Below are 27,928 nucleotides of genomic sequence, written 5' to 3'. Positions count from 1 at the left end.
AGTTATAGCCTGTCAGTCTGATCTGTAGAAACATGCAAAATGAAAGTAAAATTGTTTATATTAAAACATGTAATTATTTTTTAAAGAGTAGAAAGTATTTTTAAATGTTGGGTCTATGGATCAGCCTTACTCTTTGATACATATTTTACTTTTTTTGTTTCCTTAATATTTACATCATGTTATGTTTTTTTTAAAATTCACATTAATTTGTAACATAGACAAACTTTTTATTCCAGAAATGTGAACTAAATTATAGTTCATTTAGCTAATGTTGATGAAAATAATACAAGTGTTAGTTTTCTGGGTGTATTTCATATTTCTTTATAGTAATTCAAATGGAAAATGTTTACAGTTATTTCTAATAGTGAGGGTATCATATTAACTATAACACGTAATAGTTCTTTCATTTAAAACAGAATTCTCTCATTTTTATCTATTTCTTCCATTTATAAAACTGGAAACATATATCTTCTAAATTGCTGGACAAGAATAAAATGAAGTTAACCCAGAAATAAAAGTTATTTTCTTATATATTAACAAGTCTCTTTTGATTAGGGCAAATTTACATTATCATACTAGAATCCATTTTCATATCATGCTTACAAGTCAATAAGGCAAAGCAGAATTAATTGGGGCTATCCACAGGAAACAGTTGTGAGCAGTGTAATGTAAAGTACAAATGAAAACAAAGACCAGATTATCTTCTGTCATACCACATGAATAGAATCTTTTGGGAAATACTGTAAGGAATAAAGTAATTACAGACTTTTAAAAACATTAAGATTGATGGTAGCCACAAGTCCTTCAGTGAATTAATAAGGACTTTGTTTTGTTCTTCTCTTATACCTTGCTTTGTGTTATCCAGGAGATATTAAGCTTGCTTGTACAAGAGCAGAATAAACAAACAAACAAACATTTAACAAATATAACTGAGTATAGTGGATAGAACAAAAAATCATAAATGACATTTCAAATTAGCAAAATATTAGATTGGCTAAGGTGAATGTAACAACATCTAGAGAGTAAAAGGATAATATTATATAGTGAATAACCTTTTTAAGAAATCATTTTATAAAATTTCACCTGTTCATATAAAACAAATCAAAGACACAGAAATATAACTTCAAAGAAAATAATTCAGTTTTCCTTACTACACTGAGGATTTTTTATTTTGAGCAAAATAAATTAAGTTTTGTTTTTAATTGTTGTTGTTCTTATTTGATTTTGTTTGGAAAGGAAAGAATGATGAAGAGGAAAACATTCAATAACATAAAATCCGTTGTTTTCCCAATTGTTTTTTTATACCATATAATTAAAGCTCTGCATTACAGTTAAGGTATGTAGAGTGAAAATGTATAGAAGCTTGATTTTCTTTCTATATTGTAACATTTACTTCAGAGAAAAGTGCTGGGTTTCAATACCAGGGATGTGTACTTTATTACTCAGTTTACTGAGGGTTAAAAATGTGAGCATTATAAAGTATTTTTGTTTAAAGGATGCAGTACTGCATAAATGAAAATCAAACTCCTCCTAAAGTATAATGTCCTAAACATTAGTTTTGCTTCCAGTCATTATATTAAAACTTTTCCTGAGGTTGTTAAAGTATTAGAATCAGTAAATGAGCAAAATAATTCTGATAGCCTTTCTATTAGATCATATGTGAAAGCCTCGTATATTTTGCAAACACAGTACAATGCCAAAATCTGTCAACTTAATGAAAAATACATAAAATAGATATGTCATTGTTTAATATTTAAACAATATCATAAGGTCTTATATTAGTAAAATGGTGGAAATATTAACAAAAATAACATTTCTCACCTAAATGAAGTTCAGATTAGGCAAAATAAAAATGTGTTCAATCATAATTTAATAAATATTCAACATCTGTCAAGGTATAGTATGGTTCTGAATTATATAAAATATTATAGACAATCTCCCTAAATACAGTGAAAAATGACTACATTGTTGAAGAATGACCTAAAAATATTCAGTATTAAAATCATCATCAACTCAAGCTAATATATTTATAATTGCCAATTTGTGACTCTGGCAAAAAAAAGAGATAGCATTAATTTCTAAGAAAATGCCATCTCCTGAGTTAAACTGTATTAAAATCATTACAAAAACCAATAGAGTCTATTTTAGATTAGTTATTTTTAGATTTAGAAATATTTTTCATCAATAGTTCAAAATTGTTTATATAGTAAGGTCTGTCTCAAATCAAAAACAAATAAAATTGCATTCACTTTTAAAGATATACCTTTGCTCAGTAAGCCATATTTATGCCTTTTTTTTTTTTTTTACATATTTGATATCTTAACTATGTACCAAGAATCCTAGGAAGGTAAAATAGGGAGTTAAAAATGCTAACTCAATAATTAAACCTCAGCATACCATAATGTAGTCATAATTTTAATGGAAAACGGCAACATTCTAGTAGTCTACCATCTGAATATATATTTTTTTACCTAAAATTAAAAATGCATGTAAAGTTTTAAGAATAACTGATACTTCTTTCTTAGGTAATTTGGAATCTGATCATGGTGCATATATGTGAATGAACGAATAAATCCTTAACCCACCATTATCTTTTTTCTCCAGCTTGCAGGCAATCACCCGTGAAAAGTATGGTGTAGATGATAGGATGATACTGTACCTGATTAGCTCTGGAGGTGGTCATGGGATCAGATGGAGAGGACTTGGTGGTAGTTGGGGAAGATGGCAATGTCTGGGAACAAAGCAGTTCAGGAGCAAATCAACCTTTATAAGCCTTAAACTGATTACTTAAATAAAACAAAATAAAATAAAATGTAATATAACAAGAACGAAATCCTATGAACAAATTTTCCCCTATTCATTAAAACTTAATGGAATTTAAGATCAATTAAGTAACTAATGCATGTAAACATGCATGCATAAGCATGTAAAAATAAATTCATGACTTGAAATCATGATGGCGATTGATAAAAATTCACATGAGTATTAAAGGTATCCTGACTATATTCATGAATAGTAGTCTCTTTTCCCCCCCTTGTTTTCTTAGGGGAAATGTGAGGTCAAAACAAAAATTCAAGAAGTTCAATGAATAAAACTAAAAGAGTAATGTTCCTATCAATGAATACAGTCTGGGATTTGAAGAAGTGGTGAAATGAAGTTTACTTTGGCATAAAAGTATCCACCTACTTAATATGTTGACCATCACCAACAAGTTGATTCCATATGAATTTAGGGATCCATACTTAAAAGCAATTAAATTTGTAGTTCTGAGTTCTTAATATCACATTATCTTCTAAAATATTAATTTTTAATAAATTTAGAGCCCGTCTGAAAATGTAAACATTAACCTCATATTAATAAACATGTTACTTACAGTATCCTAAAAAATCACCATAATACTTTAATCATTTGTTACATACTAAAAATTTAATATAGATGAAGGGTATAATATATTGGAGCATCATCAGTCTGTGTTGAAAATATGCATACAAATGTTAGGAATCCTACTTACTGCTTGTCTACAAACATATACATAATATATAAAAATATGTTGTATGAGATAATATACTTAAGAACATAATATACTTGAACAATTTACTCAGATATTTTAAAAAACTTCTCAAGCCTAATACAGAAATCTTGGAAGTATAGGATGTTAAGACTTTTTTCTTTTTGAATAAGTATCATACCATTTTCACTCAGCAAAATAGTACTGCTTAAGTAGCATCCTCAATAGATAATGTTTCTTAGGTGAAAGGGTAGGTTTTTAAAGTATGGACACAATTATATATGGGTATTGTCTTTTCTATTACTATGTATCAATCAAAATTACTCATATGAGCAAAAGCATAACTTTAAAGGTTCAGCAGTTATCAGGAAAAAATGATGAAATTACTTAATAAAGTCATAGTTTTACATTTAAGATTTCCAAAGTTCTCTAATTAGTATGAAATAAAACAGTTAAGAGTAAGAGAAAGGATAAAAAATTCACAGGGTCCTGCTCAACTCAGGGCTCACCAGTAAGAAAGTAAGATTGGTTTTAACATCAGATGCTGTTTTAAGTAGTCTATTTCTCAAGTGAATCCTGATTCTTCTTAACTTAAACTTAAGATACCTTGAGGTAAATTAGACCTAATGCTGAGTCATACCAATATTTTTGTTAAATCCTAATAAAAAAGGGGATAGGAAGGTGTTAAGAGTCAGAAATAGAAGCTCATATAAGAAGGAAAAAAGCTTCAAATCATTTATTTTCTATTTTTGCTCTTTATAATAAATTTCTAGGCCATCTCTCTAGAGATACTTTCATTTTCACTTTTTTTAAATTGCCTCAAGTAATTTCTTTTCCACTCAATACTATGCTGTGATATAAACTTAAACTTTCAGGCTACCATATGAACAAAGTAGTAAAAGTTTTGTTTTCTCACATTGCGCTGCAATTATTATTGCACAATATTCCTGGGAAAAGTTAACATATATTTAAAAATCCGACTTGTACTAATTTCTGATTAATAATGAGATTGCTGACCAAATATATATAAAATAAAATAAATCTAAAGACCGTTTCTCCCAATATAAGTTGAAATCTAAGTTCATTAACCTACCAAAGCACAAGATTCCACATATGTTGGGCCCTTCTATCTACATCAGGGAAAAGTCAGCCTGAAGTATTTACAATTTCACTATGACATCCACCTTGCCATGGACATTATTTATTAACAAGGCCTTTAAATGCTGCAAAGAACTATGGGGAAAAGTATACAAAGTGGTTCAGAGTAAAGTGATAAGCACTTTCATGCCTGTCACAAAGACTGTAGAAATAGCTTCTATTTAATTGTCAGGAGGGTATGACGTATATTTGAAAATATTAATAGATTTATTAACAATAAGGGGACGAAAAAGTTTCGGAGTAGATGATCCATTCTAACTGAAAACAGAAACATTATTTTCTAGGGTTTATTTATTATACTGTCAATAAATTAACAAATCTCAACTTTCTGAATTTGTAGTTACTTTTTGTGTGTGTGACACACCTTTAAAATATTGGACATGTATTAATAATTGATACCATTCACATTCATCAATATTTTCCTTACTAATTCTAAAGATGTTTTTCCCCCATAGGAATAAAAACAATATTTTAAACTTCTGGGGCAAAATTACTATGTTGAAAATTAAAAACTTCATAATCCGATAAGAAGTTACAGTTTAATATTTTAAATAAGCAAATAAAAATAAGTTTCAGCCTGAAGGGCAAAAAATATCAAAATGTCACAATAAATTGATTTCAGATATATATATATATATTTGGAAATTCGTTTGATTTTTTAAAAATAGGAGTGAAAAATTCTCATAAACAGATATATGTAATTATTTTAATTTAAAAGTTACTATGAATAAATTAGTGAAATAGTTATGATAATTGTTCTCAACTACACAGATAAATAGATCAGAAAAATATGCAAGAATCATTTCAGTGTACAATATAAAGTTACAATATGCTTGTTTCCTTAATACTTTGTAAGTAAAATATTTGCATCCACTTACTATGCAGAATTAATTTTTTTTAGTTTCAAGTTAAATATCATTTAGTAAATTTTTTGTTGTACATCATGATTTAACCAGCTATACCTCAAGATGTTTGTTATAAATAACATTTTGCAAAGCACATTCACCTGTAAAAATTAGGTTTTTACATTTTTCAAATAAGTACAGTTATTTTTAACACCATTTTATTTTTCAAATGGAAGAGTATAATATATTTTTATCTACATGACTTGAATGGCTGTTTCGGAATTCTGCTGTAGTCATTGAAAGCTGAATTTTACTTCATCAGAAAAATGTGAAATTCTTCAAGAATTTTAAAATAGCAGATCGCTTGGAATATAAAAAAGGTTTTTAAAATTCACAAATTTAACAATATCTATTAATGCATATCTAACTAGGCTTTTGTTAATAAGAACTAAAAAGTGATTACATATTAGAAAATAAATTTGTGTTAAATGACAGTTTTGCAGGACCAGAGGATATAACTATAAACAAATGCTATAATAAATAGCTTTCCTGAAAGCAAGTCTACATTAATAGACTGTCAAGAACCTCAGATATTTATAGGTATAGCAGAAACAGCAATGAACAACAAATCTCAGTTGTAAATTCTGAATCTATTACTAGCTAACTGAGTGACATTACTCAAGTATTGTCATCTCCTGAACCTCTGTTTAAAGTTCTGTTAAATAAGCCTGAATACTCTTCCATAAAAATTAATGGACACAACATTTAAAAGTTTAAGGATCACCTCTAGTTTTCCATTCCTGACAAATATCTCCTCCCTTCTTCAAACATGTGAACTATCTGGGATGACTTGTCCCCAATATAAATTATTGTTGTCCAATACAAACAGGTCTTTCAAAACTTGTTCTTATACCATAGCTTATTTTCCCATAATTTCTGTTCCACAACTTTAGTCTTCTTTTCAACCATTCAATCTCATATATTTTATCTTCCCTTCAACTGAAAGTCTTTATTACTTTAATGAAATCATGGTATTCCAGAATGAGCTTCCTTATCTCCTACAACTGACTTCATCTTGCCTTTTCAGTCTTCCAAACTACTTTCTCCCACCTATATTCTCATTCTTTGCACTAGATAAAAATGTGAGCTCCTATTCAGAGGTTAATTTCTTTACAGGCTGAGACCTCAGTACCCTAAATTTTTCTGTCAAACTCTTGAGTTATTCTGTCCCCTCAGTAATCTCATCTGTATAGCCACCTCCAATTTCTCTGCCTTTTCAAGAACCTTCTTATTCTTTAACATAAGCCACACTCTCTTGAGTAGCAAGTGCTATGTGACCCTCTCTTGGCCTTTCTTAGTTAACTTCTGTACCTTTTTCCTTTGTATATTTCAAGTCAGCAGTTGCCACACTTCATACCATATTTTCTTTATTATCAAACTGGCCTCTCAACTGTGATTTGAATTAGAAAGTATTTTTTTTCTCTCATATGTGATTGAAACTAACTTTTAAAGTCTCCAATTATTTTCTATATTTAAAAATGCAGTTATTTATTCTCTTATTTTCTTCTCTGTGGGATTTGATTCTTTTTAGTATCCTTTTCTTCACTATACCCCCCTATTTTCTCATGTGGAATATTATCAATTTCCCTTTTATCTTTATGATTAGTAAAAAGCACTTATTATGTACCAGGTATAGTTCTACTTATTTAATATTCTCACTAGCCCTATGAAATAGACCACTATTATCTCCATGTTATGGATATATAAGTAGAGAGAATTGAAACAACTTGCCCAGAGGTACATAACTAGTAAGTTAAAGAGCCAGGATCAGAATCCTTGCAGGCCTGCTCCAGATCCTATGCACTTAACCATAATATTATAATGTCTCTGACTTACTGTTTCTGGTAACTGCTTCTCTAACTCATTTGTTTGTTTCTTTTTTTCTATGCTACTATGAAGATGTAAGTGAAATTATCACCTCTGTTATAATCAAGGGTCTATATTTCCACTTTTAGATTCTCACCTATGCTTCAGTCGAGGACTACCTCAAGAGAAAAGTAATATTTACAACTTATTCAACTTGCTTGAAATGACCAAACAATCAAAATATTCTTTCCCCAAATAAATGCCTAACTAAAATTGACTAGTTACTTTCTAGGCTTTACCATTCTGTCAGGCTCAAGACCACATAATCATTTGTTATTCTTTCTTCTCCCTTTTGGAAGAACAAATCAGTCTCAGACACTGATAGATTTACTTTGAAATATCTTTTAACTTCGAACATTTAATTTATTGACACAAAAAGGGATTAGGAACTCATCATCTTATTCTTAAAATACTGCCTAGTCTCTTAACTTCTCCCTAAACCTTATTCAAGGTTCTGAAAATCCCTGAACACAGAAGCCAACTGAATTCTGTTTTACCAACATTCTTCACACTTGGAAGAAATATAGCTTAAGATCAATTACTATTTACATTACCTTGGGGAGTTACTCAACTTTTCTAAGTACCAGTTTCCACAAGTATAACATGGAACTTGTACCTGCTTCATAGGGTTTTTTTGAGAATGAAATGTGATAAAACATGTAAATTATTTAGCACAATGGCTAGCACAGAATAAACAATACTTGTATAATGCTTAGTAACTTAAATTACGTTACCTCTACTTTTACTGCTATTACCTCTACTTTTACTCTTCTACTGCTATTACTCCTATAGTAGCAATTAACATTGTTACTGCTACCTTCATTCTTGTTTGTAAGCCCCAGCCCACGGCCCCTCCCCTTTTTTTTCCTCTGGCAAAGATTAACATTCCTTAGATTTGTAAGTGTTACACAGAAGCAGCTTTGGAAACTAGAGGCCTACAAAAATGATTTTAAACAGATTATTATCAAATTTTTAAATCTAAAGATCTGCCCAGTGAACCACTCCATTAATTGCCATCATTTTTCTGTTCTTCTCTTTTCCTACCCATAGTTATATCTACACATACCCTAAGAGTTTGTTTTGTTAGTGCAGAAAGAACAAAATGCAGAGGTACTTACTTTCTACTCAGAGAAATTGTAACAGCTTTTTTATTGGGGGTAGGAGGGATATTTTGAAGAATCCCTACTCTCTCCATTATCCAAGGCTCTCCATTATCTAGCCTCATTCTACCTACCTAACATTAATTACCTTTAAACTCCAACAGCAGTGTGCTATTTCTGCCAAGGTACTCTCTTTACTGTTCAACAATGATGTCCTTAGCCCCAAATCCACATTGTTTTGCCTGCCTGAAACTAGCCTTTTCCTTTCCTCTCCTTTAGTTAGGCAATTCCCATATAATGTTTAATGCCCAATTCAAGTCTGCCTACTTTACAAGACCATTATCTGTCACTCTAGCCTACACTGCTTTCATACTTTTCTGAATTCTTAGAGTACTTTGCTTATATGGTAGTTTTAGTACATAAATACAGGTTTACATTTTTATAAATTATGTTAAGCACTTATGATCTCTCCAAAACTAGTCTTATAGAGCAAAGTCTACAATTTAATAGATTTTCTATTTCCTCCATGCAATTCACTAAGAAAGAATTTAATAAATTCATGATTGAACTAATGAATGAACAAACAAATTAGTAAGTGCTACCTTTGCCATTTTTCATGTCTAAAGTAAAATTCTTTGGAATAGATGAGATTATTCTAATTTGATTTTTTCACTACATGAGAATTTTTTTGAGTAAACTCTTAATGTAGTTTTTCTTAAAAGATACATTTAATCACCCTATATTTTTGATATATTTATGTAAACTAAAGCTTCTTTGAAAGTAAAGAAAAAATTTAACAATTAAAAAATTAATCGTTCAAAACGTTTATTACCTAAAGTTGGATGTAAGACTAGATGTTAGCTTTCAGTGTTTTGAAAAAGTTGTGAGACGCGTATGTACTACTTTGCTAAGAAAGTTTACTTGTTTGAAAACCCATTCAGGCATTTGGTTTCACATGGGTAGAATTTTTTGGTTCATGCATTTTCTTCAGTTACCAATTTTATCTACATAACACAATTCAGAATACAATATTTTAATAAAAGTTCATAATATATTGTGTAAAATAATGACTTTAATAGCAAGCCTTATTTGTTGAGATCTAAATCTGGTTTCCTATTTTAAATCTAAATTGCACTTTAAAAAAACTAGCAAAACCTTAAAATAATTGATCATAAAAAACAATTGGCATATATAGTAACTGAATCAATAAAACCCATAACTTCATTTTCAAGATGAATCCATTTCTAAGTAGAAGTTGGCTTTTATGGTTCCAGATATTTTTAAAATTCTACTTTTATTCTTTAAACAATCTTACCTAAAAGAAAATTGCGCATAAAATATTTTAAAGGAATTATTTTAAAAATTAACCTTAAGTCCAAAAGTAAATGGAAAACATTATTTCATAAGTTAAGGGAATAATTACCATTTAGCAATAAACTCTTTAGGGTACTATGCATTAAGACATAAAACATTACATGAATATCACATGAAACATGCTTTTATCTATTCTGTAGTAAAATGAGTTCATTTAGAAAATTATTTTATACTGAATAACCAACATTATTTCTTCAGAAACAAAATCATGGTCATTTCAACTTATTTATTTGACTTATTACTTAGAAAATGAGCCAGCAAGCAGCACTATACTGATAAAATATGACTCTAGAAAATTAGAGAATCCCAAACTTAGAGCATAATATACCCAGTTTATCAATATTATCATGGAGATATTTGTCCTCTTGTCCAGATTTTTCAAGCAATTTTTTGTTTCTACATTTACAATGAAGACTGTTTAAGTGCCAAATATAGTCCTTATTAGATTTAGCATACTCTTCTGATAAATTCTTTTGGAAGATATTCTATTTCATCTACATTAATAATTACACGGAAATCAACAGTATTTTTCTTTTAATCCTGTGAAGATTTATATAGCTTACGAATGTATACAAATACACAAAACTGAATCCAGCACTATTATTTTTAACACTTATCTTAAATTTGAATAACATTATTTGACCAAGGCAAATAAAAATATAAAAGCAAACATTTTTAAATTCTAGTCTGCCTAAATCTATACTGGTATGGGGCAGATGGCAGTCTGTAAATCTCATATTGTCATAGAGAAAAGTAGAATTTTAACAATAATATACATCTTATTATTTGATGGTAATAGCTATTTATTTTTATAATATTAAAAGTTCATTCATACTACTGTCTTGGAATTTTTGTCATTGATATCAAACTACTCAAACTACATTTAATGTTTTAATTTTTAAAAATTCAAGATGTTCACCTCTATCCCCAAATGTGTGGACTTTCTCACAGAAGTTACAAAAGAAAAGGGAAAAGTAATAGGCTGAATTAATAAAGAAAGTCAGTAGATCGCACATCTCATGATGATTCTTTAAGTTCTTAGTCCCTTGTGATTTTAGCCCCAGAGGTCTCTGACGAAACTCCTATGTTTAGAATCTGGACAAAGTGGAGGTATCACTTTCAAGGCATTTAAACCTGTTCCTTGTATGATATTTTATATGATTCATATCACATCTAGCTTAGATAAAATAGACAATTCAAATATAAACAACTATAAAGAAAAAAAATTCATTGTCTTTAGTGTTTTAAAGTATTTATATTCTACCACATATAAATTAAGAGATACCTCCATAAAGAAAGATAGGGGCATACAAATTGAACCATTCTGACAATGACAAAGAGCATAAAACAATTTTTTTAGGAGGTACCAGGGGTTGAATCCATGACCTCCTACATGGGAAGTAGGCACTCAATCACTGAACTATATCCATTTCCCAATGAGAGTTTATTTTTTGTTTTTGTTTGTTTTCAGAAGGTATCAGGGATCAAATCACTTAAACTATATTTGCTCCCAAAATGAACTGTTTTATATGGAATAACAGCCATATAAGATAAAAACATGGAAGAACTTTTAAATAGTAATAGAAAAATGAATATTAGCCGATAATTTGAAAATATATTGCCCAGTTATTAATGTTTATATTTACCTTTTTAGTCAACATTCATATTTATCTGCGTATCAGTAAAATTATAATAGATTCATAACACTTTAAAATATTTTTAAGTTCAGAAATATGAAATTAATAAGACTTTGAGCTACATTTCAAATTTATTACAGCAGAATAAATATTATGTAAGTTAAATACTCTGGATTAATGAATACATTTCTTTTAAAGGCACAGTAAATTGATAGCAGTCACAAGAGGCTAATTATAAAAGGGCAAAAGCAGAAACAATAGTTATGAATATAACTTATCAAATAAATTTGAATATTTAAAAGAGGTTATAGGGAAGAATTCATCATTATTTGCCATTTAAAACTATAATTTCCCCCTACATCATGTCAGTCACTACTCAATCTTTTAAAAATTCACATTGGTTTTTATCAAGTAAAATTTTGTTACAGAAAATCAGACACATTAAAAATGAGCTTTATCCCTTTATGACATATATGTTGATACTACACAAGTACACAAAACATAATAGCTGATTTGTAACAAAGGACTGTTTGCTAGGTACACAAATTACACAATTTTGTTAATAAACCAAAAATGTTGAAACTGACAAATTAACAAAATAGGAGTGCATATGCATAATAACTATACTGACAACTACAAAGATCATTTTAAATAGAACATTAGAAATTTTGAGGATGGAATTCCATTTCAATTTTTGTACTTTATTTAAAAAGTGATATAATTTTAAATGGATTAAATTTCTATAAATTAAGCAAAATTAAGGCATATACATTTAAAAAAGGGACAATCTCAAAATAATAGTCATATAATTGTCCCTCATTACAATACTAATAAATAATTAAATCAATAAGTAAATTAACTGATCAGTCAAACAAGGAAACTGATAGTCTTTAACTACATGACAATTCTGATATGTTTAAGTATACTTAGAAAAAATACTTCATATGCTAAAACTTTAAGGCTTCTTTTATAAAGAATTCATATTAATTTGTAGATTTCTCTCTTTGATTTCCCAACTAAACACTCACTTGTTTGATGCGATCTGGATTAACGGTGGTCTGGGGTTGCAGAATGCTGACTGGTTCTGTCTTCGCCACATTTTGGGGCATTTCTCGAATTTTTTCTGCAATGAAGCCATGAACTGCGTTTAGTGCTTCAACTGTTCCCTGGATCAAGCAAACTCGTTCAGTAGTACCTGTGGATAAAAGATTGATTTTCAGAAAGCATGCCTGCATGACTGCATTCAGTGCTTCAGTTATTCCCTGGATTAAGCACACTTGCTCAGGAGTACATCTGGGCAAAAAATTAATTTTCAAAAAACATTCTTTCTTATTTGGGATTTTTCAATAAAGTTAAAAAGGATTATATAATTACACCAATAAAATAATGCAAATGTGAAATATCAACTAAATAGAAATATTCAACTGAGTCAAACATCATTAATACACACATGTCCCTTTTTGACTATATTTTTCCCTAATTATTTTAGTCTCAAACAGAGCCTCTGGATTCCAGCAGAGCCAGAGAACCTGAGAACTTCTGCGCATTTTACTTATTCATACATATAACAAATAGTTATTAAGTACTTATAAAAGGGCTGTGGGTTAGAAAGAGATGACCATCTATGGACTCACCTCTCAAAGAGCTTACTCTCTTAGGAAGATAAATAGAAACGGAGCAAGTTAATTAGAAGATTATATGATATGAAAAATAATGAGGATACCTACGTGGATATTACAATGGATCCACTGTGAAAAGAGCATTTAAATAATGTGAGGAGAGAGGTATTAGAAATTTTATATAGTAGGTAAATACCTGATTTTCTAGCACCCTCTATTCACTTAACCTGCTCTTTTGTTAATCATAGAAACAATCACTCTCTAAAACTTTATATTTGTTTTTGTTTTATTTTACTTTTCTACTAGAATATAAGCTTTAAGAGGACAGAGAATTAGTTTGTTCTATATCCTCAAAGCTAAAGTCCCTGGCATATAGTAGGGGCACAATAATTAGGTGTTGAAAAAATGAATAAATTAATCAATGCTACCTTTACTGATGATCAATTTTTTTTAAAATAAGACAGAATATTAGGATTAAAAAGGAAGCTTAAAAATAGTTTAGGAAGTTTGAAAATCATGAATAATCAATAAAGGTATTATTAATAGTATTTGTTTCATATCTGGTGACTAGAATGTAAATACATGTGAAACATGATTAAATGAAAATGGATGTGTTTAATACCCAGGTTCTGTAGCCCATTTTATATTTTACAGATATACATTAAATAAAAATAATGATGAATTTTTCAGACTACTTTGAGCCCCAGTGCAGTAGCCTTATTAAACTTTAATTTTGTCAGCATCCCAACACAACACATATACTCCTCAGAAATAGGAAATTCTTTATTGAACAGTTACAAAAAAATGAAAATAATAGTATTTTAAACTTATAAAATATTTTGTTTTCAAATTTTTATGTGAAACCTCTCAAGGGCTTAATATTTTTTCTTTTGGCGCCACAAGTTTCAAAATTCTAAACCGCTCTGTAGAATATTTTTGAATACATTTTTGAAAGCCAAAATTATTAAAACAAAAACATTTAAAAAATCACAAGGCATTTATACCACTCTAAAGATTAAGTGCCACATGAACTATTTTCCTAGTAAAGGATTACCATTCCCAGTTCTAAAAAAATACTTTGATCACAGGAATTAGGAGCAGAAATAAAACAGTAAAAATTATATCGCTACACGTAAAATGAATTTTCATGTTTTAAACAATGAAAATCCAAGTTTATGAAAAAGTAAGTTCCCCCAGTTTTACAGAAATATTTTATACAGAGCAAGTATACTTTTCATTTCTAAGGACGGATAGAACCTGAAAAACATAACATAAGTTTGAGGGCTAATGTTTACTCTTGTTTCTCTTAATCAGCTTTTGCATCCTTTTCTATCTTGATGTAGCTCTGTGGTTCTTGGGTAAGATGATCTGGTTCACAAGGAAGCTCCAGGGAGTCTTTACAAGATTGTATTAATTGCCCAATAAATGACTGGAAAGGATGTGAATTGATCAATATAACTAATGCAGTGTTCTCTAAATCTGCAGACAACACAAAACACAGATCAGATTACATTCTTGCTTTTACAGACAACTACTGAATGCTCATTGGGGGATATCAAGACAGAAAAGGAAAGCAGTCAAACTTAAAATAGCTTTTCTTTTTTTTTTTAACATGGTTTTGAGTTATTAAGAGAGATTCTATAATCCATGTTGTTTTAAAAATACCTAATTTAGCATGGTACATATCATGTCAGATAACACAGTACCTCAATACATTCAGAATGTATAGACTAGCACATAGTAAATGAAAATCACTGAGCCATAAAGAAATATGGTTATCTAAAACTAAATTTCACACAGCATTTGTGAGACAATTTGGAAACAGTTCACAGGTTTATAGCTACAGTATATAATTCTTTAAGGATTAAATTATATCACTTCTATTAGAACCTCTAACACAAAAAAGGAAGAAAGTAAAGAGAAGATTATATATCCAACACTGAGAACTGCTGAAATCCTCAGAAGAGATGCTGTCATATTCTTCTATTGAACTCTAATGGCCCTCACACTCAGATAACACAAAAATCATTATTTTTAAGAGAAAGTCACAAAAAAGAAAGACTGTAAGGTATATGACCAAACTGTGGAAGAAAATGAGCCTATAAATCATAAAACTAGCTGATTTTTGTCATTTTAAAGGCTATCAGACCCCATTAGTACCTAAGATGAAACTGCCAGTTATTTGTCATTTCATTTGTTTAAAAGTAACATTTACTTCTCTTTGAAATAGACTAATAACAAAAGCTGATAATCTATAACATAAGAGTATCTGATCACATTTTTGATAATGTAAAGACACAGGTGTGTATGATATTGTAAACTTAAAATTTTACTTTTGAGGGTGAAATTACAAAATCTGTAACAAGAAGGGTCAATGTCAAATACGGGAAATGAAATTTGAAATGACTCAAAGTTATGATTTCATACACAACACAAAATGCTGAAAATTCATATGGTTCTAAAAAGAGATACAATATCAAACACACTTCATAGAAAAATTCGGACAGGAATTTAATAAAAATATATTCTCTCTTGCTACTTCTTGGAGTAACCTTGGGCAAGTCACTTAAACTGTTTCTATTAATACTTCTAAGGCATTCCATCAATTATGCACTGGATCCTATCTCTTCTTATCTATCAAGTCCATCGTTCCTACATTTATTAGAATTCTCTCTCACATCTTAAGTTTTTCCTTTTCTATTGGATCATTCCCATTAGCAGACAAACATCTTATAACTTCTTCAATTTTAAAGAGCATCCTTTCATTAGAGTTAGAAAATAACCCAATGTATGCCTATTAAGGTGACTGATTTAGGCAAAGATCATCAATGGATAAAACCCTTAGATGACAGGTTAATGGGAAATTTTTAACGTAGGCACCAGGCTGTCACCACCTGGCTTCACTGATCAATATCACCATCACTAAGAGTGGGGAAGCAAAAATTATGAACCTCTTGATGTGATACAGTATGAAGTAAATAGCACCAATTCTAAAGTATGTGTTCAAAGTAGTTGAACCTAAATATAATCAAGTAGTTAGCACTACATTACAGATTAGAGATAATACTAGAAACAGAAGAATAAATAAAATGACACCATGAGGAAGCAAAAAGACAAATCCAAAATGTAAGATAATCTATAAGACAACTGATCCAACTTCTTCAATAAAGGAGGGAATGCTCTCTGGACTAAGAGATGTAAGAAACACAATGTAAATTGGACTTTGAATCCAGATTCAAACAAACCATTTTTTAAAGATTAAAGCATAGTTGAGACAATTTGATAAGGCCTAGATATTATATGATATCAAAGAATTACTTTCAATTTTAACACGTGTAATAGTGATACAAGGTTATTTAAGAAAGCGTCATTTATTTTTTAAGATGCTTAACAATGCATGTATAGATAAAATGATCATACTGTTTCAAAATATTCTAACCCAACAACAAAAAAGGAGTAGATGAATTAGGCATGACAAAACTTTAATATTGTTTGATTTAGATGGTGGAATTCATTGTACTATTCAACTTTTATGTATTTTTAAATTTTCAAAATTAAAAAAAAAAACATTTCAAAGCCTTCCTTGATCTTATACCCACCTCCAATTATAGCTCAAATTCCTTGTTTTCCCTTATATCAAATTTCCTTTGAGTGAGTTATACATATTCTATTTCTACTTCCTCACCACCTATTCTTTTTTCCTTGAATTTACTAATTATGGCTTTTGGTCCTCTCCTTCCACTGAAACCACTCATCATTGCTGTACTAGGCAAAATCAACAATTTATTTTTAGTCTTGTTTGACTTAACAGCAGCTCTTGACTTACCACTCTTAAAACACTTCGCTTGGCTTCCAGAATACCACACACTCCTGGTTATAATCAAGTCAATTCATTTATCCATTCAATCATTCAATATATATATGATGAGCCATTATTAAACATTTAATACTATACTAGAACCTGAATACTATATTATAGTATAATACTGAACTAAATGTTAAAATACTATACTATACCAATGACCAAAACACTCTCCTGTTCTCATGGAGCTCATATTGTAGTTTGTGTAGACAGATACTATACATAAAACTAATAAAATATGATGTGTACAGAGAATACTAAAAGGAAATAAGTGCATTGGAGAAAAATTAGGGAATAATGGGTTGCGCAAAGACAAAAAGGAAGGAAAATAAAAGTATGAAAGAGACCTTGATTCTTGCTTACTGCTGTATCTCCAGTGACTAGAATAGTGCCAGCTCACTGCATATGCTCAACAAGTATTTTTTGAGGAAATAAATAACTCTGTGTCTAAATTTTCCTACTGCAAATTGAAAACATCTAAGTAATAGATTTCTAAGATCTTTTCCTCTATAACAATGTCTATAAAACCAATAAGCCTTTGAGTTTATATGTGAAAATGAGAAACATTTTGGTAAATGATTTCAAAAATTAAAGTTATAAATTATCATTGTGTCTATAAAAATGGTTCTTCCTCAAAAGGGCTTTGAGAAATGTAATAGAAGAAATAATGCAAAATTAAAAACTGTTTGTTTTCCTTCCCATGGTAGAAAAAAAAAATAGGTCAACTATGAAAATGTACCTAAGGGAATAAGGTTATGGAAAAAAAGGAATTTTTTGTTGCAGACTAAAATACAGTATATAACTTTGTAGATACCTGAAAACTATTTTAGTAATCAAAGCAGAAGTCTATTCTAGAATAATGGCTGTAAACTAATGATTTGATCCCCACATTTCCAATTGCCAACTATAATGGAAATTAGTGAACATTTTTTGTCTGTATTTAAGAAAATGCTATGTGTAACAATATACTATTACACTCTTTCAGGACAAAAATGCATTTGAGAAATTAAGTCATTCTAAAGGTCTCCTATGAAATCCATAGCCTCAAATATTTTCTTTATGATGTAGTTTCTTTTCTATGTCCCTGCACTCATACGGTATTGTTAACATAAAATTTTAAACAATTCTACCTGATACAGCTCAGATTATTCTAGGATAAGTGCTTTATACAGTGATCATAATAAATCATGCTTCAAATCATGTTATACTTTACAAAGATATATATTACTATACACTTTTTGTGTATAGTAGTTTGTGTATGTTCATATACAAATGATATAAAGATAATAATCAGATTGGTTAGGGGAAAATACTTTGTTTAGTAGTAATATTTTGACAATGCTCTTTAATCATTAGTTAAAAGGGTTTAAAAACAATGCAAGTTATTGGTGATAGGATGAGATGTTATATATGTTTGTTTGATGTTATGTTTGTTTTGTAAGCTCACAGCTATTATACATTTATTGTTTATGCATGTTTATGTATGAGTGATATATTTCAATAAATTAAAAAATAAAAATTAGAAAAGGAAAAAAAGATTATATGTGTGCATGTGTGTGTGTGTATGGATGGATAAAAAGACAGATCAACATTTAATGCTCACAATAACAAAATCAGAAAATATTATCTCCACCTTTACAAATTAGATACTGTAAGCAACTGGGCCAAGGACACATACTAAAAAATGCAGGGAGAAGTAACATCTTGTTGAACAAGACCTTCTTTCCATTACACACCACAAATTACATTTGTTTCAGCCTTACAACAGAAAAATAATTTTTCACACAGTTTTTTATATACACACACACACACACACACACACACATACTGAGTCATAACATTAGTAGCTCTTCACAGATTCCAGATCTGGCGTAAAATCAAAGAAATGATTGGCCCTTCTTGCAGAGAACAGACCACCAAAGAAGATGGTTAATAATTGTGTGGGCTGTTAGCATGATCTTTTTGAACAAGTTTTCAGATCAACAAAAGCATTTAGGAAAATTGCCATTAAAAGTAAGTTCAATTTGTAATTGCGACTTTTATACCATTGTAAAGTATATGCATTTGATAATACTTCTTCCTACCCTATAATTACTAAGAGAAAAAGACACTATTTCAAGAAGATACTTTTATTAAAGAAATCATAGGAATTGACATCTTATGATGACAAGTAATAAATGCTTTTCTTCTACAGGTGCCTAATACTCTTTACAATCATGTTTCTACTTCTAAACTGTAAAAATCTGTAAACAGCTACATAAAATACTTAAGCCAACATAGTAAAGGCTCAATTATTTATATAGTATATGCCTTAGCATTAAAATGAAATACAATTTTCATAAAAATATAGTCTTCAGAGAACTTAGGAAGACAGAATAAATGTCAGAGGAGATATCACCCAGCTAGCTTCTCACTCACTCATTCTGTCTCATGCATGCAAATGGAAAATGGCATACTAATTTTCTTTAAATAGCCATTCCCATAAAGAGTATCTGTAGCAACTTCTAAAGGTTTAAGTTGGAAAGTAGTCATATTGGAAAATTCTAAGTAACAAGTACAATGTTTCTTATATATACCATAATTAATTTCCAGTTTCTAAATTCGGAGGTCATGCTAAAGTTCCTACCAAGTTATGAGGATGACTTGCTCATTCAACTATAGCATATTATTAATTTAGCATATTTATGCTAAATTCAGGATCATCCAAGCAATCCTGGTTTGATCAACACTATTATCTTTTAACTTTCATCATGGATTACAGGGATAAAAAACTGCCACAACCAAAGTTCACTCAAAATTTACTGAAATTTGTATATGTATTTATAAAAATAGACCTCCTAACTTTGTTTCCAGAATGTCAACATTTTTAAAATTGGTTTGTTCTCTAAAATGTCTGCTGTGTATAAGAAAAACGGCACTTGAAATTCTATTAGCTATTCTTTATGTACAAACAGGAATTTACTTGCAAAAGTTTTCCAGACCATGGTTGGAAGCTGGGAAAAGAGCTTATAACAAACACGTGGTATCAAATGAAGCTCAGAAACTCAGAAGTGTGACCAGGTGGGGCATGTATAGCTAATCAAAGTCATTTGCGGTTAAGGAAAGAAACATACCACTGAACATGCATTGTAGTAACATATCCAGAGTGCTGCTTATAAGCTGACAGCAAGAAGACAGACACATGCAGTAATACCATTTCTGACAAAACAAACAAACAAAAAAAAGTTATTACCTTTGAGATTCTATACAGATTAATGATTTAGCCAAGATGGAACACTGACTTTATTCCCTATTTTCTTAAAGAATAGTTACTAAAAGATAATTCCATCTTTATCATAAGTCTTTAAATCCACTATGAAGGCAGGACCAACTTTTGTTTGGCTACAAGAGGGAGTAAATTATTCAAGCCAGTGAGTGATGACAAACATCATACTGTTAATAACATGCACTATGTCAAATGATGAAGAGGAAGCATAAAGGATGGTGACCACTTAACTTGCTGGGGAAGGGAACATGGGAGAATAAATTCATAAAGATTGAGAAAATGATAGAAATTTCAAGACTATCTGCAATCAGATATTAATTATGGATACAGTTTTATATGTTGAGATAATATCAAATGGTAATATTTTATCAAGAAAGAAAATGCAAACCTACCACTAATATAGCCTGGAAATTATAGTTTCCCTGAAATATTACAGGTATGCTATGACCATGATATTGAAAACAAATAGAAAAATATGGTATTATTTAAATAAATAGCTTCAATTTGCAAAAATACATTTAGAGAAAATGTGACTTTAGGGCTGAAGGTGAGGCTCAGAATTTCTTCAAGTTTCTTCAACTAATAATTATTTCTGTATTCCTTAAGTGAAAAAATAATGAAATATCTTACTACTTTTTTCTCTCCACATAAAGAAACACAAATTAAAAAGAAGAATATCTGATTATCATAGAGTTATAGGGGCTGAAGCTGAGATGGGAAAATAGATAATATTATCAGATAATAATGGTTCAAGAGCAGCTCAAAGCAGATAGCTACTGTTTAGTAGAACTTCTGCGATACCATGAGCTAAATTTAATAGACATACTCATTGCCATCTGAAATTCAAAAATATATGACTCAGAAAATGGCAAAACTTGTGTTTCTATAATACTTTTTTTGTCAATCCAATTCTTCATTTAATGTAATTCCCTCTCCTACCTTTGTGGCTTTTATTTCTGAATTATTAAAATATTATGGATATGGCCTGAAAGCTAGATGTTAACTTAATAACATAGCAGACTCCCTGTTGGATATACTCATGCCTTATCGTAGGAATACACCCTGCTCCTCTGGCTCAAACTTTCTGACCCTCTGAAGATGCCGCCAGACTTCTAATCCATTTGACAGATTCTTGGACTCCTGGTCACACAGTGGTCTCTGATCCATGTGAGGACAGATGATTGGTACTCTGTCACCCTCTGGTCTCTTTACTTTGGAAGGAATCTTAGGGTTTTTGGTTTCCTCTCCACTCTCCATGCAGTTTCTGGCCTCCTGCCCTTAGTTACTAACCTGACACCTGTGAATAAGTTCTTGCATATCCTTCGGTTAATTCGAGACAGCTTTCAACCTGACCAGTGGCTACCACAACACCTCATTCAGTATCTCACTCCCTCTATTCCTCCCCTATCAAATGCCACTGCACTGTTTCAAGGAGCAGAAAAGAAAGATCATTCAGTAGTGCCATACCATTTAAATAATAAGCTGTACTAGAACTCTAATTGCCCTTCTTCCTGATATGAGACTATCATTCTGATAACATATATATACGTTATCAGCAGAAGTTAAGTCTCTCTAGTCATCATTATTAGACTCTCATCCTGGTTTTCTCTGTATCCCTGAATGTGACCCAGTTCCTTATCCTTCTCTATCCTTCTAAACTCCTTAATAGAGCTTTCTGTTACCCTGGTTACAGCATATGTTTTATGTCCACAAAGCCATCTTTTAATCTTCTTTTTAGCTCTACCCCTTAAGATACAAAACATGGCTGTTATCTTAGCTCTTTATTTCCCATGGTGCCTTCTCAAGTAGGAGAGTTTTTCACTTTCAAGCCCCAGGTAACTTGGGACTAGGAAATGGTTAGGATATTCCTTACTCCACTTTCCCACTTACTCTTTTTGCCTTTAGTTCCTCTTTCTCCTATAAAGTTTTTGGAAACATAGGGTGACCAGACATATAGGTATAGACTCAGAGAGTAAATCAGATGCTAAAGTTTTCAATCAACTAGATAAAATGACAGGGATGTTGGTAATTACAGCAATGAGAAATAATAGCCAGTGGTGGAGTATTAAGGAATTTTTACCTTTCCCCTCAATTTTATAGTGGCTTTAGTTAATCACTTTTCCTCTATGGAAACATTTTCTTCTTTTGGCTTCCTTCTTGTGTTACTCTCTTCCTAAGATATCTCACTATTCTAATGTTTGTAAATAAAATAAACACACATTCTGAATTAATTTACTTCCCTTTCTTTGAAGCCACCACTTGTCTCTCAAGACCAATACAATAGTCTCCTAATTATTTTTCTGCTTTGTATCTTGGCTTCTCATCTCACACTAGAGTTAAACCTACACTCCTCACTGTGGCTTACAATGTCTTTCATGATCTGTTCTCTGCTCAGCTTTCAGTCCTTTCTAATATTACTCTCCCTCTCACTTTCCACTCTCCAGGGACTTTGGTCTTTTTTAGATCCTGGAACATGACAAGTTTGTTCTTACATAGGCCTTGTCTCCCCCCTACTAATCTCTCTCATAGTATTCTTCCTCTGGCTTTTTCCATGGCAGCACCTTGCACATAGTTAAGGTCTTAGCTCAAAGATACTGCATCAGAGAGGTCCTCTCTAACAATCTTAAAACTGTCTACTCCCAGTCACTATCACACATGCTGCTTTACTTTTCCCATGATCTGGATCACTTTCTAAAATTCTTGATTGTTGTACTGTGTTTACTTCATTGTTTATCTCTCCCTGCTGAACTGAAAGGACCAACTGAACAGGGACTCTTTTCTTCAGAAATGTCCCCCCAGCCCAATACTTAACAGGCCATTAATAAGCAATTATTCTTTTAATACATTAAAATAATGGTCTTGGATGAGCCACATTATAATAACATTTTATTTATTCAGATTGATTGCATTAAAATCTAATGTAAATATCAAAAGAAGAGGGAAAATACACACAATGAAAAGTACTGAACTAATGAACTATAAATGATACCAAGTACAGCAAGGACCCTAATTAGACTCCTTTCTATTTACTAACATTACTGCATGTTTTCTAAAGAAATATACTAATGGATATATCTACCATACATTTATATTCTAGAAGAGTCTGTTCTTTTCATCTTCCTTTTAGAAACATCCAAGGAAGAGGGGTTAGCTCAAAGCCCCCTTATCCAATTATCTTCTATTCCATCTAAGCTACACTAAAATTCAGAGAATAATTTTACAAAGGATTTTCCCAGGGGAATAGGTAAATAAACCATCTCCCTAAATATGTAGAATAAAGAATATAGTTCAAACTTTTGTATTTAAGCTTAGTCATTGTAGTTTAATAATAAAACATCAACTTCTGACTCAAATAAAGGAATACATACAATATTGCTACATATATAGAAGCATAACATTTTAGGTTTGGCATTTACTAGAATGTCAATAACTACACACAACTGAGAAAACCAAGTTCTATTCTGTTTAATAGATGAAAAAGAAAAGGTTAATATGGGATATTTTTAAAGGACCATAAAAACAATATACTATTTATTTACTTAGTGAATCTCTAATAGGCCAAGAGGAACCATTATTAAATAAACATCTATAATCAACAGACCAAAACATTTCTGAAAATAAAATGTCGCTCATTATTGTAATAGTGTAGCAGTTTGATAAGGCTATGAATTCCAAAAATAGATACTGGATTATGTTTGTAATGTGGTCTGAACCTGGGCATGATTAAGTTATGATTAGGGCTTTGATTGGGCCACATCATTAGGGCATTGAGTCCCCACTCCTTGGTGGGTGGGGACTCACAGATAAAAGGGATGGCCAAGACAGATTTGAGGGTTTCTTGATGTTGTAGTTTTAATGTTGGAATTTGATGGTGAAGCCTTAAGCTAGAGTCCCAGGAAGTAAGCATACAAAGAAAAGAGAAGCAAGCCCCAGGAAGAGAGGAACCCTGAGCCCAGGAAGAAGCAAGCCCTGGGAAGAGAGGAACCCTGAAACCAGAGAGAAGCAAGACCCTGAAAGGGAGGAACCCAGGAAGCCTGAACCCTCACAGACATCAGCAGCCATCTTGCTCCAACCCGTGAAAATAGACTTTTGTAAGGGAAGCAACTTAGGCTGTATGGCCTGGTGTCTGTAAGCTACTACCCCAAATAAACACCCTTTATAAATGCCAACCATTTCTGGTATTTTGCTTCAGCATCCCTTTGGATGACTAACACAAATAGTAAAATTATTTGATCTATAATAAAACTGCTCTTAGCCTTTTGTTACTATTAAGTCAAGATTATAGACATTTGCTTATGTTATAAGCAGGTATAGTATATTAGCAAATTAAAATATCACAGAAACATAAATGAACCCAGCACATATTTAACATTAAGAATGAATTTGTCTCAGTACTTTACAAGAGTATTTATCTCTGAATATTACCTATAAAATTTCCCTGAAGGGGTGATCCTGAGAACATTTTAAGAAAATTACCATGAATTAATTTGAAAAAAATTTTTGAAAATGTACCTACAGTACATCTCCTTATAAATACTTTAAGAATATTTAAAATTAAAGACAAACAACCTAAAACTACACATTGTGAATTTGTAAGATAGAGCAAGTTGGTTTTCTGCTGTGCCTAATTCCTAATACTGAAGGACAGAAAGTACCTACTCACAGGAACTTTTAAGCTCCAGGCTCAGAAAAGGAAAATAATAGTTATAGAAAACCATGTGTAACATTAGTGTGTAGCTTGTAAAAAGTTCACAAGGACTTTGACTATACCAAGTCTGGTGAAAATATGCAGGACTTTATGCATGCCTGTTAACAAATAACATTAGCATAAGAGGTCTAAGCAAGTAATCCACTCCAAGCTTGTTGGAAATTTATTATGTTATAGAAATCCAGGTAGGCCTTCCTTTCTATTGTATAGCTTTAAGGTTATAGTACGGAGAAACATAAATGTACTCAAGGCCATCTTTAGTAATACTACAGTATTACAATATTTGATAAAACCATGTAACTTCATCTACCAAATAAGTATCAATGTTTTCTTGACTAGTTCCCTAGTAATTCCACCTTTTCTCAGGTATGTCATATTTCCTAGAGAAGTGTTACCCAATTTCCAAGTTCTAGGTTAAGGGTCCTTCCCATGTCTTTCCTGAGTGCTCTGTACTTCCCCATAGTAGCAATTATAATGAAGTATTACAGTTGCTTATTCAGTAACCTATCTAGTTCATAAGAACATGAGCTCTTTGCTTACAGGGTAAGTGTTTATATTGTTCACCACCACATCCCAGAATCCTAGCATGTGTGTATGAGTGTCAAATACTTGTTTCTGAATAAATGATTGAATTGATGCATGAATAGATGGCATGGATAAAGAAAAGCTTTACTGAATCGGTCAAACTTAATCTGAGTTCTAAATCTTAAAAAGAGTTCACTAGCTATAACTGGGGTAAGAAAGGGCCATTCCATGTGCAAAGGTCATGGAAATTAAAAAAAAAAAAAGGTTTCCCATAACTACGGTATTAAAAGTAATATAAGTAATTTTACATGGTTGAAAAAGCCCAAGGAGAATATGGAAGAAGATGAAAATGAAAAGATAGGAAGGACTTGGGTCATACAAAGTATGTGTAAGAAAAACAGATTTTCACTAGGAGTCAGAAAAGTATGGCTATATTTGTAAAATTTTCGATGTTGCCACTTCAAGAAAATTTAAGAATTGGGGGAAGTATTGTTTAAAAGAAAAAGTACAATTATGTTATAAAATCATCCTATTTTGAGATAAATTGAAGAAAAATACAAAGATTTTTTAAAAAGCTTAAAATCCCCAAATGCTAGTCTAGCACTTCTTTAAGTATGTTCTGTATAACACTTATCCTACAATATGCTCCATGAAAGAAAAGAATTTCTAGTCAAACACTTTTGAGAGGAAAGATGACTATCACATTCTTTCCCCTGAATGTTCATAATGCATATTAGCATATTAAAAGATATAAAGTCCTATGACAAAAATTCAAGTAACTTTTTCATTAACAAATTTACTCACCCCATTCTTTTGCCTATTAACACCAATTAACATTTTGCGAAAGTAGCATTTTACAGAATATTTTCTCCAAAACTATAAACATTACAATTCAAATTCACTTGAAACATACATCCCCTGACTTTTTTAAAAGGTAGCAATTCAGTGATATTTTTAGAACATACCGCCAAGATGTTAAAAAAGGAAGAAATAATCTCACTTTAAGGTTGGATAGGACCTCATTATTATTGTCTTGAGGCTAATAAGATAATATCATCCTTATTTTGCTAGTATATCTGGGCCAGAGGAGAAAAAGGGGACATGTAGTATTGTAGAGTTGTACAGGTGCTAGGGAACAGGGATTAGACTTGGATTCAAGTTCGTATGAATAATATTGCACAAATTCCTTTTGCAAATGCATATATGTCTGCAACAAGCAATATTAATGACTAATGTACACTATTATAATTGTCTCTGTAACGAAAATGTTCACAGAACTGCTTAACTGAAGCAACAACTGATTTGTTTTGAATTTGATGTCACATTTTATATACAAATAAAGAATGGCCAGACTGTTTAAGATTTTATTAATGAAGGTAGCATTTTAAATTATTTTTATTAATATAAAGGCATACACATTATTGCTAAGTAATCAAGACACTGACTTTTTGCTTTTGAGAGTTCTTCATTCTCAGCTTTGGCAAACTTCTAACAAAATTGGAATTATATTTTGTACAATAGATTTTAAAATGTAATAATTTTTTTAGACAGAAGAAAATATTCGCTATTCTGTTCTAAGTATTTTCAACTATTAAAATAACTAAATATTAATGTTAAATGCTTATTTTATGAATTCAACGTGTTCTACCTTTTCTTCTCTTGTTTCTAGTTTATGAAAACGAAAATAAGGAGAAAAATCCTCACACAGCTTTGAATTCTATATCATTAGTTCTGCTAGAGAAATAGTCTCAGCAAGGGCTATCTGAAAATACTTTGAGTAAGAGCAAAATGAGAATTGAATATAATCACATTAGTAGCTTAGAGAAATAGGATCAACTACAACATTTTAAATAATGCTAATAGGATAAAAATGTCTTGTCTCAACTGTTATTTAACCTTAACATGAATGAACTAGTTTCTTCTTCCATTTTTTTCCTCTTCATTATTCTATATTTCTCTTACAGTACCTGCTGCTGTAATGAATTTTATTTACTTCATTAATAATGGATATTATATGGATTGTGCTCTATCATAAAACCTGAGTCTTTCTATTTAAGTTTCTTGCTAACATGTCATAGAATGGGAAACCTATAGGACTTTGGGACCTTCGTACAAACCTGTGGTCCTACAAATTCAGCCATTCATTTTCAAGTAATCATTAAGGTTACTAAAGTTATTGAAAAATAAAAAAATATATAACTCTTTTGTACTGTTTTTCATCACATTTAAGTCTACACAACTATCAGAATTACATAGTATTGGATTTTTTTTGGAACTTGCTAAGACTGTACTTTAAGGAGAAGAGTTATTTAGAAAATAACTCATAAAAACCATAAATTATATTAAAGGTTATGAACATAACTGAGTTTAAAGGCAATGTAATGCTTCCAGGAAAAAAGAA

General features: G+C 30.7%; 1 protein-coding gene across 4 annotated transcripts in view; it reads right to left on the bottom strand.

The window, feature by feature from the left end:
• NOVA1 (NOVA alternative splicing regulator 1) overlaps nucleotides 1-27,928 on the bottom strand; it is a 144,696-nt gene that overhangs the window by 26,230 nt on the left and 90,538 nt on the right. For 2 of the 4 annotated variants that reach the window (XM_058293635.2, XM_058293637.2), the window contains exons 3-4: nucleotides 12,577-12,743; nucleotides 2,660-2,731 (exon numbers count right to left, since the gene is read on the bottom strand). In XM_058293635.2, the coding sequence (XP_058149618.1) occupies nucleotides 2,660-2,731; nucleotides 12,577-12,743 (239 nt within the window). The remainder of the gene's footprint in view (nucleotides 1-2,659; nucleotides 2,732-12,576; nucleotides 12,744-27,928) is intronic. The other 2 variants (XM_058293636.2, XM_058293638.2) reach the window with 1 other exon arrangement.

Source organism: Dasypus novemcinctus, chromosome 3 (genome assembly GCF_030445035.2).
Source record: "Dasypus novemcinctus isolate mDasNov1 chromosome 3, mDasNov1.1.hap2, whole genome shotgun sequence".
Classification (NCBI taxonomy): Eukaryota; Metazoa; Chordata; class Mammalia; order Cingulata; family Dasypodidae; genus Dasypus; species Dasypus novemcinctus.
The sequence above is the reverse complement of the archived record's forward strand: the minus strand, read 5'-3'. Positions and strand labels throughout refer to the sequence as shown.